The sequence below is a fragment of the Brassica napus genome, chromosome A3 (assembly GCF_020379485.1).
Source record: "Brassica napus cultivar Da-Ae chromosome A3, Da-Ae, whole genome shotgun sequence".
NCBI classification, from domain to species: Eukaryota; Viridiplantae; Streptophyta; class Magnoliopsida; order Brassicales; family Brassicaceae; genus Brassica; species Brassica napus.
Genome location: NC_063436.1, coordinates 29,330,046 through 29,347,072, shown reverse-complemented (window position 1 = coordinate 29,347,072; position 17,027 = coordinate 29,330,046). Strand labels below are relative to the sequence as shown.

General features: G+C 38.4%; 3 protein-coding genes and 1 long non-coding RNA gene across 7 annotated transcripts; 1 reads left to right on the top strand and 3 right to left on the bottom strand.

The window, feature by feature from the left end:
- Positions 1 to 28: 28 nt before the first annotated feature.
- LOC125591402 lies at positions 29 to 1,452 on the bottom strand. Its single transcript, XR_007327396.1, has 2 exons — positions 1,026 to 1,452; positions 29 to 523 (listed from the first exon to the last, which is right to left on the bottom strand). It is a non-coding gene; the product is annotated as an uncharacterized LOC125591402 (long non-coding RNA).
- Positions 150 to 3,570, top strand: LOC106452798 (U-box domain-containing protein 35). Of its 2 annotated transcripts, none has more exons than XM_022717008.2 (10): positions 150 to 357; positions 438 to 541; positions 778 to 899; positions 979 to 1,190; positions 1,312 to 1,372; positions 1,444 to 1,747; positions 1,823 to 1,924; positions 1,990 to 2,418; positions 2,505 to 3,265; positions 3,357 to 3,570. In XM_022717008.2, the coding sequence occupies exons 1-10, from the start codon at positions 150 to 152 to the stop codon at positions 3,364 to 3,366; spliced, it is 2,313 nt and encodes a 770-aa protein (XP_022572729.1). In that variant the 3' UTR covers positions 3,367 to 3,570. The 2 variants fall into 2 exon arrangements, with proteins under 2 accessions (XP_022572729.1, XP_022572728.1); XM_022717007.2 differs by having other exon boundaries at positions 1,309 to 1,372.
- Positions 3,571 to 3,647: 77 nt separating this feature from the next.
- Positions 3,648 to 10,577, bottom strand: LOC106454289 (DNA topoisomerase 1-like). Of its 3 annotated transcripts, none has more exons than XM_048765569.1 (23): positions 10,336 to 10,577; positions 9,651 to 10,196; positions 9,323 to 9,592; positions 8,901 to 9,256; positions 8,035 to 8,674; positions 7,866 to 7,952; positions 7,682 to 7,728; positions 7,482 to 7,591; positions 7,265 to 7,365; positions 6,969 to 7,061; positions 6,705 to 6,791; positions 6,544 to 6,627; positions 5,966 to 6,034; positions 5,745 to 5,804; positions 5,580 to 5,651; positions 5,343 to 5,450; positions 5,191 to 5,267; positions 4,921 to 5,004; positions 4,716 to 4,827; positions 4,550 to 4,639; positions 4,402 to 4,467; positions 4,202 to 4,297; positions 3,648 to 3,993 (listed from the first exon to the last, which is right to left on the bottom strand). In XM_048765569.1, the coding sequence occupies exons 1-23, from the start codon at positions 10,414 to 10,416 to the stop codon at positions 3,850 to 3,852; spliced, it is 3,480 nt and encodes a 1,159-aa protein (XP_048621526.1). In that variant the 5' UTR covers positions 10,417 to 10,577; the 3' UTR covers positions 3,648 to 3,849. The 3 variants fall into 3 exon arrangements, with proteins under 3 accessions (XP_048621526.1, XP_048621532.1, XP_048621536.1); XM_048765575.1 differs by having other exon boundaries at positions 9,323 to 9,589; XM_048765579.1 differs by lacking the exon at positions 9,323 to 9,592.
- Positions 10,578 to 10,820: 243 nt separating this feature from the next.
- Positions 10,821 to 13,740, bottom strand: LOC106452797 (aspartate--tRNA ligase 2, cytoplasmic-like). Its single transcript, XM_013894972.3, has 9 exons — positions 13,094 to 13,740; positions 12,933 to 13,031; positions 12,741 to 12,848; positions 11,997 to 12,287; positions 11,817 to 11,927; positions 11,671 to 11,724; positions 11,387 to 11,582; positions 11,190 to 11,304; positions 10,821 to 11,102 (listed from the first exon to the last, which is right to left on the bottom strand). Exons 1-9 carry the CDS (start codon positions 13,652 to 13,654, stop codon positions 10,976 to 10,978), a joined length of 1,662 nt encoding a protein of 553 aa, XP_013750426.1. The 5' UTR covers positions 13,655 to 13,740; the 3' UTR covers positions 10,821 to 10,975.
- Positions 13,741 to 17,027: the final 3,287 nt, after the last annotated feature.

Here is a 17,027-nt window from a genome sequence, read left to right as displayed (position 1 = left end):
GATTGATTTTTATAGTAACATCTTTCTCTCTTCTTCATACCCTTTTTTTCCTTTCTAAAAAGTTTACAAACGAGAGGATCTTGTAGAGGAATCAAACTAAGAAACCTAATAAACACACGCAATATATTTTGTCCTTTAAAGAGACTTGGATGGCAAGGAACAGGAAGGATAAAGATGGAGGATTCGGCACGGATGGTTTGGTTGCTGTGGCGATAGACAAAGACAAGAGCAGCCAAAATGCTCTGAAATGGGCTGTTGATAATTTATTACAGAAAGGCCAAACCATCCTTCTCGTCCATGTCAAGCCTCGTGCTTCCTCCGTCTCAACAAACCCTTCTACTAACCCAAACTCTTCTAGTAAGAAAACCTTTTTGTTTCTTCTTCTGTCTTCTTTCCTTTCTTGGAACTTGATGGGTTATTTGTGTTTTGTTTTTCAGAGACAAGCCAAGCAAATGGTGATTCTTCAGTGGTGACTGTAGAACCAGACGGCTCTTACAAGCAGTTGTTCCTTCCCTTTCGTTGCCTTTGTTCACGCAAAGAAGTGAGTCAAAAACACTTTTACACAATGTTCTAAAAATCGGTCTAGGCATAGACAGCTCTAAGCGTCCGCCTACTTGGAAAATCAGACCTAAACAAAACGATTTTTCTATAACGATTTTTTTTTTTGAATATTTTTATATAAAGCGTCTAATGGCCGCCTAGCAGTTTCTTGAACATTGGTTTTACATGTCCTCTTGTCTCTCTTACTATGCTTATTATGGTTGGATACTTTTTCAGATACAATGCAAAGATGTGTTGTTGGAGGATTCAGATGTGGGGAAAGCTTTAGTTGAATATGCAAATCAGGTTATTATTGAGGTATTGGTGGTTGGTGCTTCCTCAAAAGGAGGCTTTCTCAGGTGTGTTTTTGTCTCTCTCTCTCTCTTTCCGGTTTGGCTTTGGATCAGATGTTAACATTTGGGTGATAAAACTCTGCAGGTTCAACAAACCTACAGACATTCCAGTAATCATTACAAAGAATGCACCTGATTTCTGCACTGTTTATGTCATAACCAAAGGAAAGCTTTCAACAAAGAGAGCAGCCTCTCGTGCTGCGCCTTCTGTTTCTCCACTGCTCATTGAGATTCAACAGAATAGCTCAAGGCCACAATATCCACGTTTGCCTTCTCCTGCAACTACTAACACAAGAGGTTCAAATAAATGACTTTCTCAAAAAAAATATATAAAAAATAAAAAATAAATGACTTCCTCTAGTTCTTCTTTACATATCATTCTCCTGCAAATACTGAGTTTGTTTGTTTCTTGTAGCAGCTGAGAGACAATCATTTGAGTCTCAGCGCAGGTCCCTTGACGATCAATCTGAGTCCTCCAGGTACACACATCTATCTTGTTTTTTTAATAAACACGCTCACTTCAGACAATGAAACGTCTTGGTTGAAACAGGCCACCCTTCACTAGAAGAGGCCTGAACGGGAGATCATCATACGGAGATCTATCGATTCCAGATCCTGACATATCCTTGTTCAGCTCCGGAAGACCAAGTACTGACCGTCACTCCCTTTCCTTGTTTGACAATTCTGACCAAAACAGGACTCCTCCTCCAAGGCTATCAAATTTCTCCGACATTGACAATGGTAGCTTCGAGTCGATGAACTACGGACAGGGGTCAATGGATATAAGCTCACCACCTGCTTCCTCAAGAGACTCATTTGAGAATGAAAGGTTTTCATCTGCTGAACCAGGAGGGGTAAGACTGCTCTTCTTTTTGCACCTTGCTTACTAGATGCAAGAAGGTTTATAATTGTGAGTTCTTGAAAACCAGGAGGATGTGGAGGCTGAGATGAGGAGGCTTAAGCTGGAGTTGAAACAAACGATGGAAATGTACAGTTCAGCTTGCAAGGAAGCGCTCACATCAAAACGGAAGGTATATAGTTCACATGACAATGAGTTGGTGTGGCTTCAATTTTAAGTGAATTGTTGAACTTGCAGGCAACGGAGCTTCAACGCTGGAAGTTAGAAGAAGAGCGGAAATACGAAGAGGCAAAGCAAGCAGAGGAAGCTGCGTTAGCCATTGCAGAGAAGGAGAAAGCAAAATCCAAAGCAGCACTGGAAGCAGCTGAAGCAGCTCAAAGGATTGCTGAAATGGAGTCCAAAAAGAGAATCAGTGCAGAGATGAAAGCTCTCAAGGAGACTGAGGAGAAAAAAAAAGCCGTGGATGCTTTAGCGAACGCAGATGTCAGATACAGGAAGTATTCCATCGAGGAGATTGAGGATGCAACAGAGTACTTTGATGAGAAGTACAAGATAGGCGAAGGAGGTTATGGACCTGTCTACAAGTGTTATCTGGATCAGACACCTGTGGCTGTGAAAGCTTTGCATACAGATGCAGCTCAAGGCAGGTCACAGTTTAAGCAAGAGGTGAAATCTCATAACAAAGTCTCCAAGAAACTTTAAAACTTCATGCATCTGACTCTAATTAAGTGCTGTTTAACAATTAAACACAGGTTGAAGTGTTAAGCTGCATGAGGCACCCTCATATGGTTCTTCTGCTTGGAGCCTGCCCAGAAGGTGGGTGCTTAGTGTATGAGTTCATGTCCAATGGGAGCTTAGAAGACCGTCTTTTCCAACAAGGAGACAGCCCACCTCTCTCTTGGCAGACGAGGTTCAGAATCGCTGCAGAGATAGGCACTGTACTGTTGTACCTCCACCAGACTAAACCAGAACCACTGGTTCACCGTGATCTCAAACCGGCAAACATCTTGCTAGACCGAAACTTTGTCAGCAAGGTTGCTGATGTTGGCCTGGCCAGGCTGGTCCCTCCATCGGTTGCAAACACTGTGACGCAATACCGCATGACATCAACTGCTGGCACGTTTTGCTACATCGATCCAGAGTATCAGCAGACAGGTATGCTGGGCGTGAAATCTGACATTTATTCACTCGGCATTATGTATCTGCAGATGATAACAGGGAAGCCACCAATGGGTCTAACTCGTTACATTGAGAGTGCCCTCGAGAAGGGGAATTTGAAAGATGTGCTTGATCCATCTGTCTCTGATTGGCCTGTTGAAGATACCACAGAGTTTGCCAAGTTGGCGCTCAAGTGTGCAGAGATAAGGAGGAAAGACAGACCTGATCTTTCCAAAATTATCTTGCCAGAGCTCAATAGATTAAGAGCACTTGCTGAAGAATCAAGTCGGTCTGCAGTAGTCATCAACAGCCCCGGACCAAGCCCCACCGTTAGTCAAACTTCTTCCCCCAAGTTGTAAGCACTGATAGCCCAATACAAAGATATGCATTTCAAACTTGAATCCTTTTACACAATTCATGCCTTCTTCTTCGATTTCCATTTGCAGGAACAGATGAATGAGTAACCTCTGACGTCTCAAGTTTTGTTGTGATGAACAAATTGATCTGCACAGAAATCAACAATCCATGTTTCACCAGAAGTTACATTTAACCTTGGAAGCTGTATATATATACTCATGAAACGAGCAATTGAATTTGCATGCTCAATGTAGAAAATGTTCAAATTGTATATATGATTATAGTTAACTTACCATCTAGTTCAGGATGGAGATTCAAAAGATGAAGTCACGAAACCTTTTGTCTGTCTTCTCTAACATAAAGCAAATTCAAAAATACAGTAGTCCTTCTAATGAAACTTTCCATTAACAAATGTACTGTAATCTTACAATAAATATCCAATCTTTTTCATAACGATTATCATTCTGCTTACCAAAAAGAATGTTAAAATAATCTCCATCAAAGCTAATGCTCTTCTTTACTCGTGAAAACTCAAGAACCAATTGTAAATTAGCCCAACAGCTTAACGTTGTGGATTAGAGATTACATCGCCTCCACAACTTCATCTCCTTCTGATTCCTCATCTACTGTTGGCTTGATCCTCTTAGGTCTGCCACACAGTCTCACATTTTTGCCAGACAAAAGTTTCATGGCTTTCTCTAAAGTGACCTCACTTGGTTCAGTGTTCTGCCAAGTACATAGTTATCCACAATGAAAACGATAATCCTTTGAATGTGAACTCATGCAATAACATAGATAGCAATAGATCATATCATATTATCGTTGCAGATCCACACCTCATTTCCTTATCAAGTATAAGACCAACATCATCTAATAAATGCTCTTCTAATTCTAACTTATATCAAATGCATCAGATGACAGTAGATAACTATACCTTTGGAACTGTAGCCATTGTGCGGCGATGTCGAACAGTGAATCCAGATTTACTAAGCTTCAAGGTCACAGGCTGCCCATCTTCAGGGTGGGTTCCCTAGTCAGAAATCAGCAAACCAAGTCGTCAGCACTCCCAAATTTTAAAACATAAAACATCCCACTCAGAAAAGCAATAACTGTTAAACTTAAAATCTGTATTACCAGTGTCAGAGGATAGCGTAATAACTCGAGAGCACTTTCAAGTGTAATAGAGCTCACATCCTTTATCTATAAAGAAAGGTTGCAAGGGAGTTTTCAGTAAGAGAAAGAAACATATAGATAATGTTTAATTGATAAAACTCCAACATACATGGGCTGCATTTGCTCGTTTTGGTAAGTGCCCTTTTTTGTCCTCACCAAGCTGTACATAATACCCATAGGGGCCGCACTTTAATATAACCTGAACAAGGAAATGGATTCAGCAAATTAAAGTTGTAAGAGAACTTGTCAACAGAACAGGGTCAGAGCAGCGAGACCTTCTCATTGGTATTGGGATGAAGACCCAACAATTTGGGCTCTTCTACGCAGGTATTCCTTGGAGAATCATCTTCATCTTCATCCTCTCCATAAAGCGTTTTGGCAATGAATCTGCACATGAACCACATAGCTCAAATTATATCGGTGACCATGATAATAACATTGATTAGGTGTAAAGAATAGATTCAATAGCCTGCAACTTACTTGCACGAAGGGTAGCCATCACAGCCGATGAAATAGCCCGTACCAAACTTGCTAACTTTGAAAATTAGGGTACCTTCCGAACAACTGAAATATGGAAAGAAACCCAATCATACACTCATTCAAACTATAAATCACTGCACAATCTAGCAGAAGTGCGAAAGTGAAAGGGTTAGCAATTTGAAAGGATGGTTTCTTCAAAATTATAAAGCAGATGCTCTATCCTGAAACTGATTAACTTAGATTATGTGTAAGGGAAAAAGGTATGCAGACCTCGGGCAAGTTCTGGTAGGATCAGGAAGGGAAGAAAACAAAAAGTCCTCGTATTTTTTTTCCAACATTTTCTCCACCTGTAAAATGTATAATAACAATGTAAGAATCTAATTAAATAACTGCAGAAAGTGGACTTTAAGAGTTCATCGTACCTGTTGGATTTGGACATTTTCGACACGTTTACAATACGCGCTGAATCGTGTCCAGTAGTCTCTTAGGAGACCTTTCCAATTAGTAACGCCACCAGAAACGTTGTCAAGCTGAAAGAAAAACCAAGAAAGAAAAATTGAGTATTTCATCTTGCAGTATAGTAATATTTATCTATGAAATATGTAGACATTGCTATAATTAAAACAGAGTCTGAGTAAAAAACAAAAATAAAAACCAACCTCAGTCTCCATATCAGCAGTAAAACTATAGTCTGTGACCTCAGTGAAGTAGTTGGTAAGAAAAGCTGAAACCTGGAAACATAGTACAGAGGTTAGAAAGATAACGTTGCGATCGTTAGTTTACTAAATCATCAAATTAGTGAGCTTAATTAATGAGGAAAATACCATCCTTCCACGGAATTCCGGATACAATACTCGGCTCTTTATTGTTAGGTACTTTCTGTCCTGTGAACAAAAAAGGGTGTCAAATGCTACAAGTCTATGCCTCATATGAAATAAAGTGGTATCGCTAGTTTCAGATGACTTTAGAGTCTCTTAACCTCCAGCAAGAAACAAAAGCACTAGAAAAAAAACATACCACTTTCTTAACACAAGCACACACATACCTGTAGAACTTTAAATATAGATGCATATGTCGATGGTCTACCTATCCCGAGCTCCTCAAGCTTTTTAATCTGAATCACATTTAAACATGGATAACAAATTATGCACTGTAAAACCTGGCGACACTATAATTATAAAGTATCATGCCTAATATCTCTGCATAACCACCAGATTCAGCAAGCATACAAAAAGAAACCCCTTATCAGTTCATGCTTAGCTACCATCTTACTGAAACAGAGATGAGTTACTGTTAAAGAGAACTGTTTAGGATCAATCCTTAACTTCAACAATGAGAACATTGTGTAGAAGCTTTAGTGAAAGCATTATCTAGCTGAACGCGAACCAAAATGAACTACTGGAGAAGAAAATGTGAAGTATCAGATTCATTACATGTCTGACGTATTCAGTTTCCAGAATAAACTAGTTTTGGTATTAAAAATTGTGTCAGTTCTCATTTTCCCAACCGTATATCTTCCTCTTCCCCTATAGAAAACTTATTAACCGTGACCGCTAATTCAAAAACATAGTGTGGAATTGGATGTTAGATACTTCTGAGACAAAGGAAATTAGAATGCCATACCAGTGACCCTTCGGAATAGCGTGGTGGGGGCTGAGTATGGTGCTGCTTGAGCTCCACTTCACCAATATGTAGCGGATCCCCATCCTGAAAAGAGGAGAAAGAAATGACAAGCACTGTACAAAGCACAGGTAAAGAAAAAGTTGTGATATTAGGAATAATACCTTCAACAAACTGAGAGTTTCAAAAGTTTCCTCCCGCTCACTACTCTTTTCATCGTCTTTGGTTTTGATTGTCTTAGTTTCAGGGTCCTACAACAAAAACCAACAAAAACCTCTAAGCACATGTTCAAATAGAAGAAGGATCCCTCATTAGCTGATAACAAACAAAATTAAAATCTAAATAGGAAAACACGTCAAAATAAACGTGCAAATGGCAATCTAAAGCCAAACTTTATTGAATCATCGGTAATATGAATTAGGTCGTACCTCGTAAACTGCCTGGTACCCAAGAAAACCGACTTTTGAGCATGATGATCTGAAGATAATTGATTCAGAGGCATTTCCAATATCAACTTGTATCTGAACAAGAAAAGAGTCGGAAATAAATTGGACAGATATGTTGGTTTCCAAAATATTAAACATTTAAACCTTAAACCACTCAATATTAGTTGATGGCAAATTCAGTTACATACTCTCTTTTCCCTTTTTCTCTAGCTAGTCAATAAGAACCTAGCTAACATACTACATGCAGGATTTGAAGTACAAATTAGATCATATATTACCTGCACAACAGAAGCAGGCTCCATCTGACATGCCACAGATCGTGACCATATTAAGGTATACAATTTTAGAGAATCCGCATCAAGCAGGCTAGCAATCGTTGCTGGAGATGCATACAAAGATGTTGAGAGTTATGACAATAAACTGTATGGTAAATTATAGGTGATGACTAAAATCAATCTTATAATCTGAAGAAAGAGTGGTAAATTATTTACTTACATGGTAATCTACGTATATTGGTAGGTCTAATAGCTTCATGGGCCTCCTGAGCGTTCTTAACCTTTTTAAAATATTTACGAGGACCATCTGATGTAAAATTCTCCCCATACCTGCAGATATTAAGTAAGTATCTGCTAAAGTTTTCTCAAGTCAAACGAACTAATGTAAAATGACTTCACAGATGCATGTATATGTCTTACCTTTCTGCCACCAAGGATTGTATATCTTTGATAGCCTCATCAGCTATCTGATGGGAACAGAAACAAACGAAAAATGAAACAAATAAATTAGGAAATGAAGTTGTAACAGATAGTAATATGAATCAGTATCAAAACAAAAATGAATGCTCATAGCACAAAATACACAAGTATAGAGATTACTCACATGTAAACCATCTGTCCGCATGTATGTTATAAGACCAGCTGAGTTACCATCGGACAGTTGAACACCCTCATATAGTTTTTGAGCAAGCTGAAAAGTACTTATTATCAGAATTATGCACTCTATGAAAAGTGAATAAAAACGAAAAAGAAAAAGGTTTCAGTTTCTCAACCTTCATGGTATATGCTGATGAAAAATGCAATTTGTTAGCAGCATCCTGCTGGAGGGTTGATGTTATATATGGAGTTGGTGGATTTCTCCGTGTAGTGCTTTTCTTAATTCCCTTCACTAGAAAACCTTCTGATCTGATCCTTTGCTCAATGTCCTGTGCATCTTCTTCAGAGCTGATGGAAAGCTGATTTAACTTTTTTGAATTTAAACTGGTCAAGTGAGCAGAAACGGTGGATGAACTATCTTTCCCTTGCACTTTGATCCCAACAGTCCAGTACTCCTGAGGTTTAAATCCGTCAATTTCACTTTCTCTATCACATATAAGAGCCAAAGCAGCAGACTGGACTCGCCCAGCTGACGGGCAACCCGGAAGTTTCCTCCAGAGTAGTGGTGAAATATTAAATCCGATTAGATAATCAAGAGCACGCCTTGCGAGATAGGCGTGTACCAAGTCTCCGTCAATTTCTCGTGGGGATTGAAGTGCAGTTTTTATGGCTGACTCAGTTATCTCATGAAAAACAACCCTTGCTACTGTCATACTCTCATGTAAAGCACCTTGCTGCTGCAACATCTCAATGATGTGCCAGGCAATTGCCTCTCCTTCACGATCTGGATCCGATGCAAGAATCAGATTTTCAGCTCTGAGGAATAAAGTAAACACAATGAGATAGAGAAGCGCAACAACAACAACAAAAACATAGGAAATGAGCTCATATCATATATAGCTTGAAGAATGCATATATCTCAATAGCTAGACATCAAATTAGACGATAACATAGGAAATGAGCTCATATCATATATAGCTTGAAGAATGCATATATCTCAATAGCTAGACATCAAATTAGACGATAACATTAGGAACCGTACCCATTTAATGCCATCTTTATGCTCTTAATATGAGTCCAGGCGGAAGATGGAACCTCCCAAACCATGCTAAAATCGTCATCTGGCCTGACTGAACCAGACCTTGAGGCCAGGTCTCTGATATGACCATAACTTGGCAAAACCTCATACATGTCACCAAGATAACCCTGAATAACCTTTGCTTTCGTGATTGACTCAACGACAATAACAGATTTTCCACTTGGCGGAAAAAGTGGTTTAGAAGCATTTTGACCTCGATGCTCTATGCTGTTTTGCATGGGTGTAGCTTGAGGAACCTGCTTCTGTTTTGGTGTATTACTTGCTTTTGCTGATGGAGAAGAACTTTTTGCCACCTCCTTCTGAAAACTGTAATGTTAGATAACATAAGCAAGGCTATGTACCATAATATTCTGAAAGTTCATTACCTTAGCAGATGAAGACTTCCGATTTCCAGAACCAGAACGTTTTGGCTTGGGAACGATTTTTGAACTCTCTTCTACAGAGATCTCCTCCAAAACTTGTACCGCTGAAGAAGCTTTATCATCCACTTTCTTGCTCTTTGGCTGCCGTTTCGTTTTGACAGGAGAGGCTTGCTTAGCTTTGCTAGCAGTGGGATTGCTTGCTTCTGTTGACTTGGGATTTGATGGAGCAGAATTTTTGGCCTCTTCCACAGTGGTATCTTTTGCCACCTCCTTCTGAGAACTATACTGTCAGGTAAAATACTTAAAGGTGAAAATTTTAAAAATTTAATACCTTAGCAGATGAAGACTTTCGATTTCCAGAAGCAGAAGTTTTTGGCTTGGGAACAGTTTTCAAACTCTCTTCCACAGAGACCTCTTCTGAAACCAAGACCGTTGAAGAAGATTTATCTTCAACTTTCTTACCGTTGCTAGCAGGAGGTGAAGCTGCAGTTGATAATTCCACCTTGATACCATTGCTAACACCTCCAATAGCCGGTTCAGAAGAAGTCACTACCGCTTCAACTCCAGAGGAAGCCAAAACCTCATGCTTCTTATTAAACTTCTTGACGATCTTATCCTTATTTCCAGTATTAGGGACTTGAGAAAAATATCTCCAAGGAAACGTTCTGAAACTACTTCCTAAAGAACTTAAGCTTGAACCGCTCCATTGTGTTGCATAACTAAGAGAACTGATCGAAGGAAGTGCGCAAGCTAGCTTAAAACAACTTGCGTTCTCTCTTTTAAACTGAAGCTGAGATACATTTCTACAGACTTTATCGACCTTAGCTACAGAAGAGGAAGATAAGGATGGGAAGTTCTGAATTGTCCTGCACTGCAACTGCAACAGACAAAAACAGAATCTCCATGAGTTCTAGTGATAAATTCTCACAAGTAGAAGAACGAAAGTATAAAGATTTAGTTAGCCATAAAGAACAAAACTTTGAATCGATAAGCATCCCACCAGAGGAAACACAAACCTTAGCCATGAGAGGGCGAAGACACAGAGCAGAAGTGGAAGAAGGAGACTTAGCAGCCGCAAGTGAGAGCGTTCTCTGCATTTGGGAACAGAGACTAACTGATTCAGAAAGTTTCAATTCCTTCCACGAGTGATTCCGTTGCTTATCATATATCCTCCATCCGAAGAAGAAAGATTTTGCTAATGGCGGAGGAGGAAGGAGAGGAGATTTCTGGTAAAGAATATGTGATGAAGGGTTTATACCACTCTCTCTGAGAGGTTTATCTGTTTAGAATCCGAGTCGGGTCGGATCTTTATCGGTTCGGATTTTCGTGGCCCAAATAAGAATCCGGCTCGTTCTCTCGATTCATGTGTCATTGCTGATTAGTAACTTGATTGTGTTGGTTAAAGTTCGATGCTTTTTTGTTTGTTTTCACTCGTGTCATGAATGCTACTTTTTCAATAAAGTTTTACTCGGTAATGCGAATGAAGCGTTAAGTAATCACATAACTAAATCAAGTCTCAATTGCACTTAAAGGGCAAGAATCAGGTAAAAGACAATGTCATCATCCATTAAAACTAAGAAAACATACATATTCATGAGAGAAAAATCTGCACAGTCTGGCAAATGATCCACGCTTTAGCTTTGAGATGAGAAGATATTAAGGAGCGAGCCTTAGAGGGTCACGAGGGAATAGCGATGTCTTGCGGATGTTGTTCAGGCCACAAAACAGCATTACCACTCGCTCCAGTCCCACTCCGAATCCACCGTGAGGTGGTGCACCGTACCTGTCAACATTATATCATTTGTAGCCTTCGTCAACTCTGATAACCACTAGTTAGGAACCAAAACTAAGTCAGCTCGTTGTTTATTACCTGAATGAATCGATGTACATTTTTATAGTCTCGACATCAATCCCAAATCGTTTTGCCTGTTCCGTCAAGAGTTCTGGGTCATGTACACGTTGAGCTCCTGATATGATCTCCTCACCTAGGGGCAGAAATCGCTGATATATAAGTATTTTAAAATGTGTGGCAACACATAAGATAAAAGAGAGAACTCAAAGATGAACCTCTTATGAAGACATCGAATGAGTTGCTGTAGTTAGGGTCGTCTGCACATGGCATAGTGTAGAATGGCCTAACCGCCGAAGGATAGCGATGCAGAATGTAGAATTCCGTATTGTACTTCTCCAGAACGAGAAGCCCAAGTTTTCTCTCTGTTTCTGTATTTAGATCTCCCAGAGGATCAGCCTCGACACCAGCTTCCTGTAAACACATCATGATTCAACATAACTATTTACAGTCCATTTCAAACAACTCATCAAGTCCAATGCAAAAAAAAGACTAGTCTTACCTTAAGCATTTGAATCCCTTCTGCAAAGGTTAATCTCAATGTTTTTGGAAGAAACTGCAATTTCAGCGCAAATCATCAGAATAAAATAATATACCAAAAAAAAAAAATCAGCTTCCTAATAGTACTTCCTTATACTGCATGGTTACCTTCAAGGGCTGAAATGGGTATTGCTTCCTAATAGCTTCAAGTTCCTTTTGGCAATTCTCGTTTATTTTATTGAATATGAACGGAAACAACTCGCCCACAAGATCCATTATCTGCACAACCAACAAAAATTAGCACCAGTGGCAGAAAAGATATACTTGAGATTAGCAGCAATGACTTACCTCAGAGTAGTGTTTGTGAATCGCCATCTCCACATCAAGACCAATAAATTCACACAGGTGTCTATGGGTGAACGAGTCTTCAGCTCTGTAAACAGCACCAACCTCAAAGACGCGTTCAAAGTCAGCACATATTGCCATCTGCTTATGAAGCTGAGGAGACTGAGCTAGACAAGCAGGCTGCCCTTTGTAGTCTAACCTAAATACAGCAGAACCACCTTCACTACTACCAGCCAACAGTTTCGGTGAGTGGATTTCAATAAAACCCTTACGTAGTAAGCACTCTCTCCATCCCTGCACAATTTTTATTAGATATCTTCAGTTCAGTAAGACCATCTCCAAGGCTTACTCTATTTTTTACTCTAAAATAGAGTAACTCTATAATAGAGTTTGAGTTTGCTCCAATGGTACTCTATTTTAGAGTAGAAAATAGAGTGATGAACAAAAAAAAAACAAATTACTATATATTTAGAGTAAACCTATTTTTCATTCTATTATGGAGTGAGAAATAGAGTACCATTGGAGCATTATTTACTCTAAACTCTATTTTAGAGTGAAAAATAGAGTGGGGTTGGAGATGCTCTAAAAGCAACATCGAAGAAAGCAATTAAATCCCTTCTGATTGTATAATGTCAATCCTATCCTAGTCTTCGTGCATACACTAATAAGACTCATTATCTATTACTAATAGACAAAAGCCTTAATTAATACTCCATGTTGCATATCAAAATCCTAAAGACGGCTTACAATTTGAGTCCAGCCCTGAATGCTGAAGATTCCTTGATTAGTCGCAGTTCTGAGATCAATCACTCTAAAGTTCAAACGGGTGTCCTGATTGGCACCAGGCTTCCCAGCCTGCAACAATCATAGAAACAACTACTCTTATGAACACCACCACAGTTAAAACTAATCTCCAAATCATCACCACATTAATACTACCTGAATATCTGCTTCGCTCCGTGCAGCGTCCTCGACATAAAGTGGCAACTGTTGCAAGGCACTGTTGACGCAGTACACTTTCCTCACTTGAATCTCAACCTACCAATAAAACACAAGTATTAATGTGTTATGATCAAACAAAAAGTGAAAACCAAATCAACCTGCTGCGTGGTTCCTGTCACAGGATCCTTAGGGAGAACAACGTAACCAATCACATCAACAAACGACTCGCTATTCAGCTGCTTAACGAACTTAACCATGTTCACGCTCACATGATTCTCCTTCGACTCAGTAACAACACACTGAACCAAGCACCCCTTCTGCCTCACGATCAGAAACCCTTTTTTGCTGGAAACGTGTCGATACGTGTGCACTCTCCCTCTGATCAGAACCTCCGTCCCCGCCATCGCCTCCACAAGCTCCCTCACGTCGGTCCACTCATTCCCCTCGACGGCCTCTCTCCACTTCCCGGCTTTGGGATCCTCCGTGGATTTTAGCTCGTTGAGAGTGACGTCGCCGTAGTTTCTGGAGAACGACTCTTCCTCGATGGAGAGGGAAGCTGTCTTGCGTGAGGCTTCTTCTTCTTCTTCTTTCTCCTGACGGCGGCGTAGCTTCTCGAGCTTCGCGGCTTCCTTCTTGGCTGCCTTTTTGCTGATCTTCTCTCCGGATTCCTCAGGTGGCGGCGCGGTGGATGACGATGGATTCTCAGGCTCCGACGACATGGTGTGTAGCTCCTTCGCAAGGGTTAGTTAGCGCTCAAATGAATAGCTCACTGAAAACTTTTTTTTCACGCGATGGAGAGTGCAACGCTGAAACCCTTATCAACACTCTTTATACCGGGCTGGGCCTAGTTAAGCCGACTAAGCTATATTAGAAGCTTCAGTGTTGATATTTGAATGGGCCTACTTAAGCCTATTAAACCAAATTAGAAGTGTTGATATTCGAATTGATCTGATTTTAATTAATTTTTATATGATTTTACAAAAATTTAATATGTTATTATTAGGGCCGGGCAAAAAACCCGGATCCGAAGAACCAAACCGAACCCGATCCGAAAAATAGTACCGAATCCGAACCGAAATTGATTAAATATCCGAACGGATTCAAAATTTTGGTATCTAAAGAACCGAAACTGTTGAACCCGACCAGAACCGAAGTATCTCGGGTACTCGAATGTAACCGAAATAGATTTATATACCTAAATGTATTATTTATTTGTAGATTTAATATATATTAAAAACATCCAAAATATATAAAGATACTTTTAAGTTGTATAAAATACTTGAAAATATACATAAATAGTCAAAAGCAAAATTTTAAAATAGCTAAAATATATTCAAAACACCAAAATACTTGAAATGTCTATTGTTTTTTATGTTGATTTCACTCCACTGACTTGGTTTTCCGAGCCGATAGAATTTTTATCGTAGTTAGTTATTGTTGTCAAAAAAAAAATAAACTCTATCATAATGAGCCTGTTTAAGCCCCACTAAACCTAATAGAAGCTATAGTGTTGATATTAAAATGGGCCTGGTTAAGCCCCTTAAACCATACATAAGCTTCTCAATGTTTATAATTATTAGGTGATGATTGTTTACTTAGATTTTAGATTTTGGTTTTTGGTTTCTAGCTTTTAGTTTCTAGTTTTTGGATTTTAGTTTTTAGTTTTTGGTTTTTGATTTTGCAGTATCTTTTAGTTTTTAAAAAAACTTGAATGGTGAGTTTAGATTCTGGTTTTTGGTTTTTGATTTTTGATTTTTTTTTTTTAAACAATTTTCTGTATTTTTTTGTTTTCTCTAAATTTTTGATTAGTAATTTATTTAATTTTAAAATGTGTCTATTATTTTTAAGAACTTGACTTAATTTTACAAAAATAATTTTTTAATAATTAATTTTATTTATTGACAAGTTTTTTTAAAAAATGTTCTTATATAAAAGTATTATATTGGTAATAAAGTCTTATAGTTTATAGACATGAAATAGTAAAATGGTGAAACCTAATTTTCCTAAATAATACAAAAATTTATCAACAGTAATATTTACATATTATTTTAATAGTTAACTTTGAATTATTAAATTTATTTATTCATAAGTTTACAATTGTATGAGTTAGCTATCAAGATTGTAAAAAAAATGATGTACAATTAGATAAAATATCATTCACACACTGTAATAATTCTATACATTTTAATTAGCATAGATATAAAATTAATGCTTATGTATATACTCTGTTGACCAAAAACGTATCTCCTATTTATTTCAAATAATCAAATTTAAAATTTGCTTTATCTTGACAGCCTACGAATATAATAGTAGACGCACTGTTTCATAATAAACACAAAGATTACCAATCCTTATTTTTACAATAATTAGTACTTTTCTTTATTTTCCCTATATTAATAGATAAATATAGAAAAAAAAAGAAAAAAATTAAAAAACCAACGAAAATGAGTAGTCAAAACTGATGAAAACTTGTTTTTGGTTTTATGTTAAAAAAACTAGTTTCCCTGTATTTTAGGAAATCTATTCTTTGAAAATCTTGATTGGATGAAAATTGGATTTTGGAAAAACAAAAACCAAAAACTAATCCAAAAACTACAAACAATCTTTATATATAAAATACAATTTACTCACTTCTTATGAGGCCACGTAGGCATCCACATAGATAAGTCTTGCATTTCTGTGCCGACGCGTGTCCCCTGCCTCAATGCTCCGCGTTTCATTAATTGAGGTGTTCCGGTGAATGAAGCCCGAAAGCCCAGTAGAGTGTGAACCCTAATTGTATCAACGCAATGGAGTTTGACGGTTCGTATATTTTCTCTCTTCTATGGCTACTCTGATCTTCATCACCTATCATTCGTCTTCTTCGATGGATTCTAAGGTTCTTCGTCATAAAACTCTTCTCTCTCTCTCACCACCTATTTTCCTAAGAGAGGAATTAAGTTCCGATTAACAGATCCTTCCATGGTTTATACCGGGTTTGTCAAATCTTTTTTTTAACTGAATCGTCTTATTGATTCAGATTGAATAATACAATTCCCACTTCGTTTTGATTTGTGTTTATCAAACCATCAATTTTGTTTGTGTTTGTCTTTCTCTTTCCTCGCCACAATCCCTTCTGATGAACACTACGAATCCCTTCTGATCGTTTTTGTCTTATCTACCACTGGCTCAACATAAACCACATGAAGATCTAAGATCTTTGCTGCCGCCGTTCAGTGTTAAGCGGACTTCGTCGGAAGTGTACGACGATGATTCTCAGTGAGGAGATGGGGTTGAGATGAGGATGAGAGCTCCTACTTCTCTTTGAAGAAATTTATGGACGGCTCAAGAATATTACTCAGTTAGCGCCGGTCTCAATTAGCGCCGTTGCAAAACGTATTTGGCTTTGAACGTAGCAAAAAAAAAGTGGCCATTTAGTTCTTGAATTTGGAGTTTTTCTAACTGGATTTATATTTATTGTGATGGCGCTTGGTCTCTCTTTTCTTGGCATAGGTGGTAGAGATGGCCACTTACGCATAAAAAGTCAAAGATGAAGCATGGATCATTTGATCCAGTGCAGGTTAGATTTCGCGTCTTTTACAGTGTAGTGTAAGCTTGTGGTATTCTAATGTTGGTTTTGTTGAAAGTTGAGATTATTTAATCAATTTATATCTTTCTTTTACAGGTGTGTGAGCTTCATCCACAAGGTGTTGTTCTTATAAGATTCAAGGATCACAAAGCTGCTCAGAAATGTATAGATGCAATGAACGGTCAATGGTACAGATTCTCTCTCTCTGAGTCATTTCAGCTTAATCGCCATTAGAGATGTTGTGATATGTGTTAGCTTATGCGGCTGTTCTGTTTATGCAGGTATGCAAAGGGAGATACATGCGAGCCTTGACGGTGGATCAGTGAACCACGCTGCGGTTTGTGACTTTGATTCAGAAGCCGGACGGTTAGATCAGTTTGCAGCTGAGCTTGAAGCTGAATAGAAGAGAAACAAAATCATAATAAATCTAAAAGCTCATTTGTAGAATACACGATGTTAGTTGTTCAGAGGTTTGAAGTATAACCATATGTTTTCATTTTTGTTGTTGTTGAAAACTAACTCTT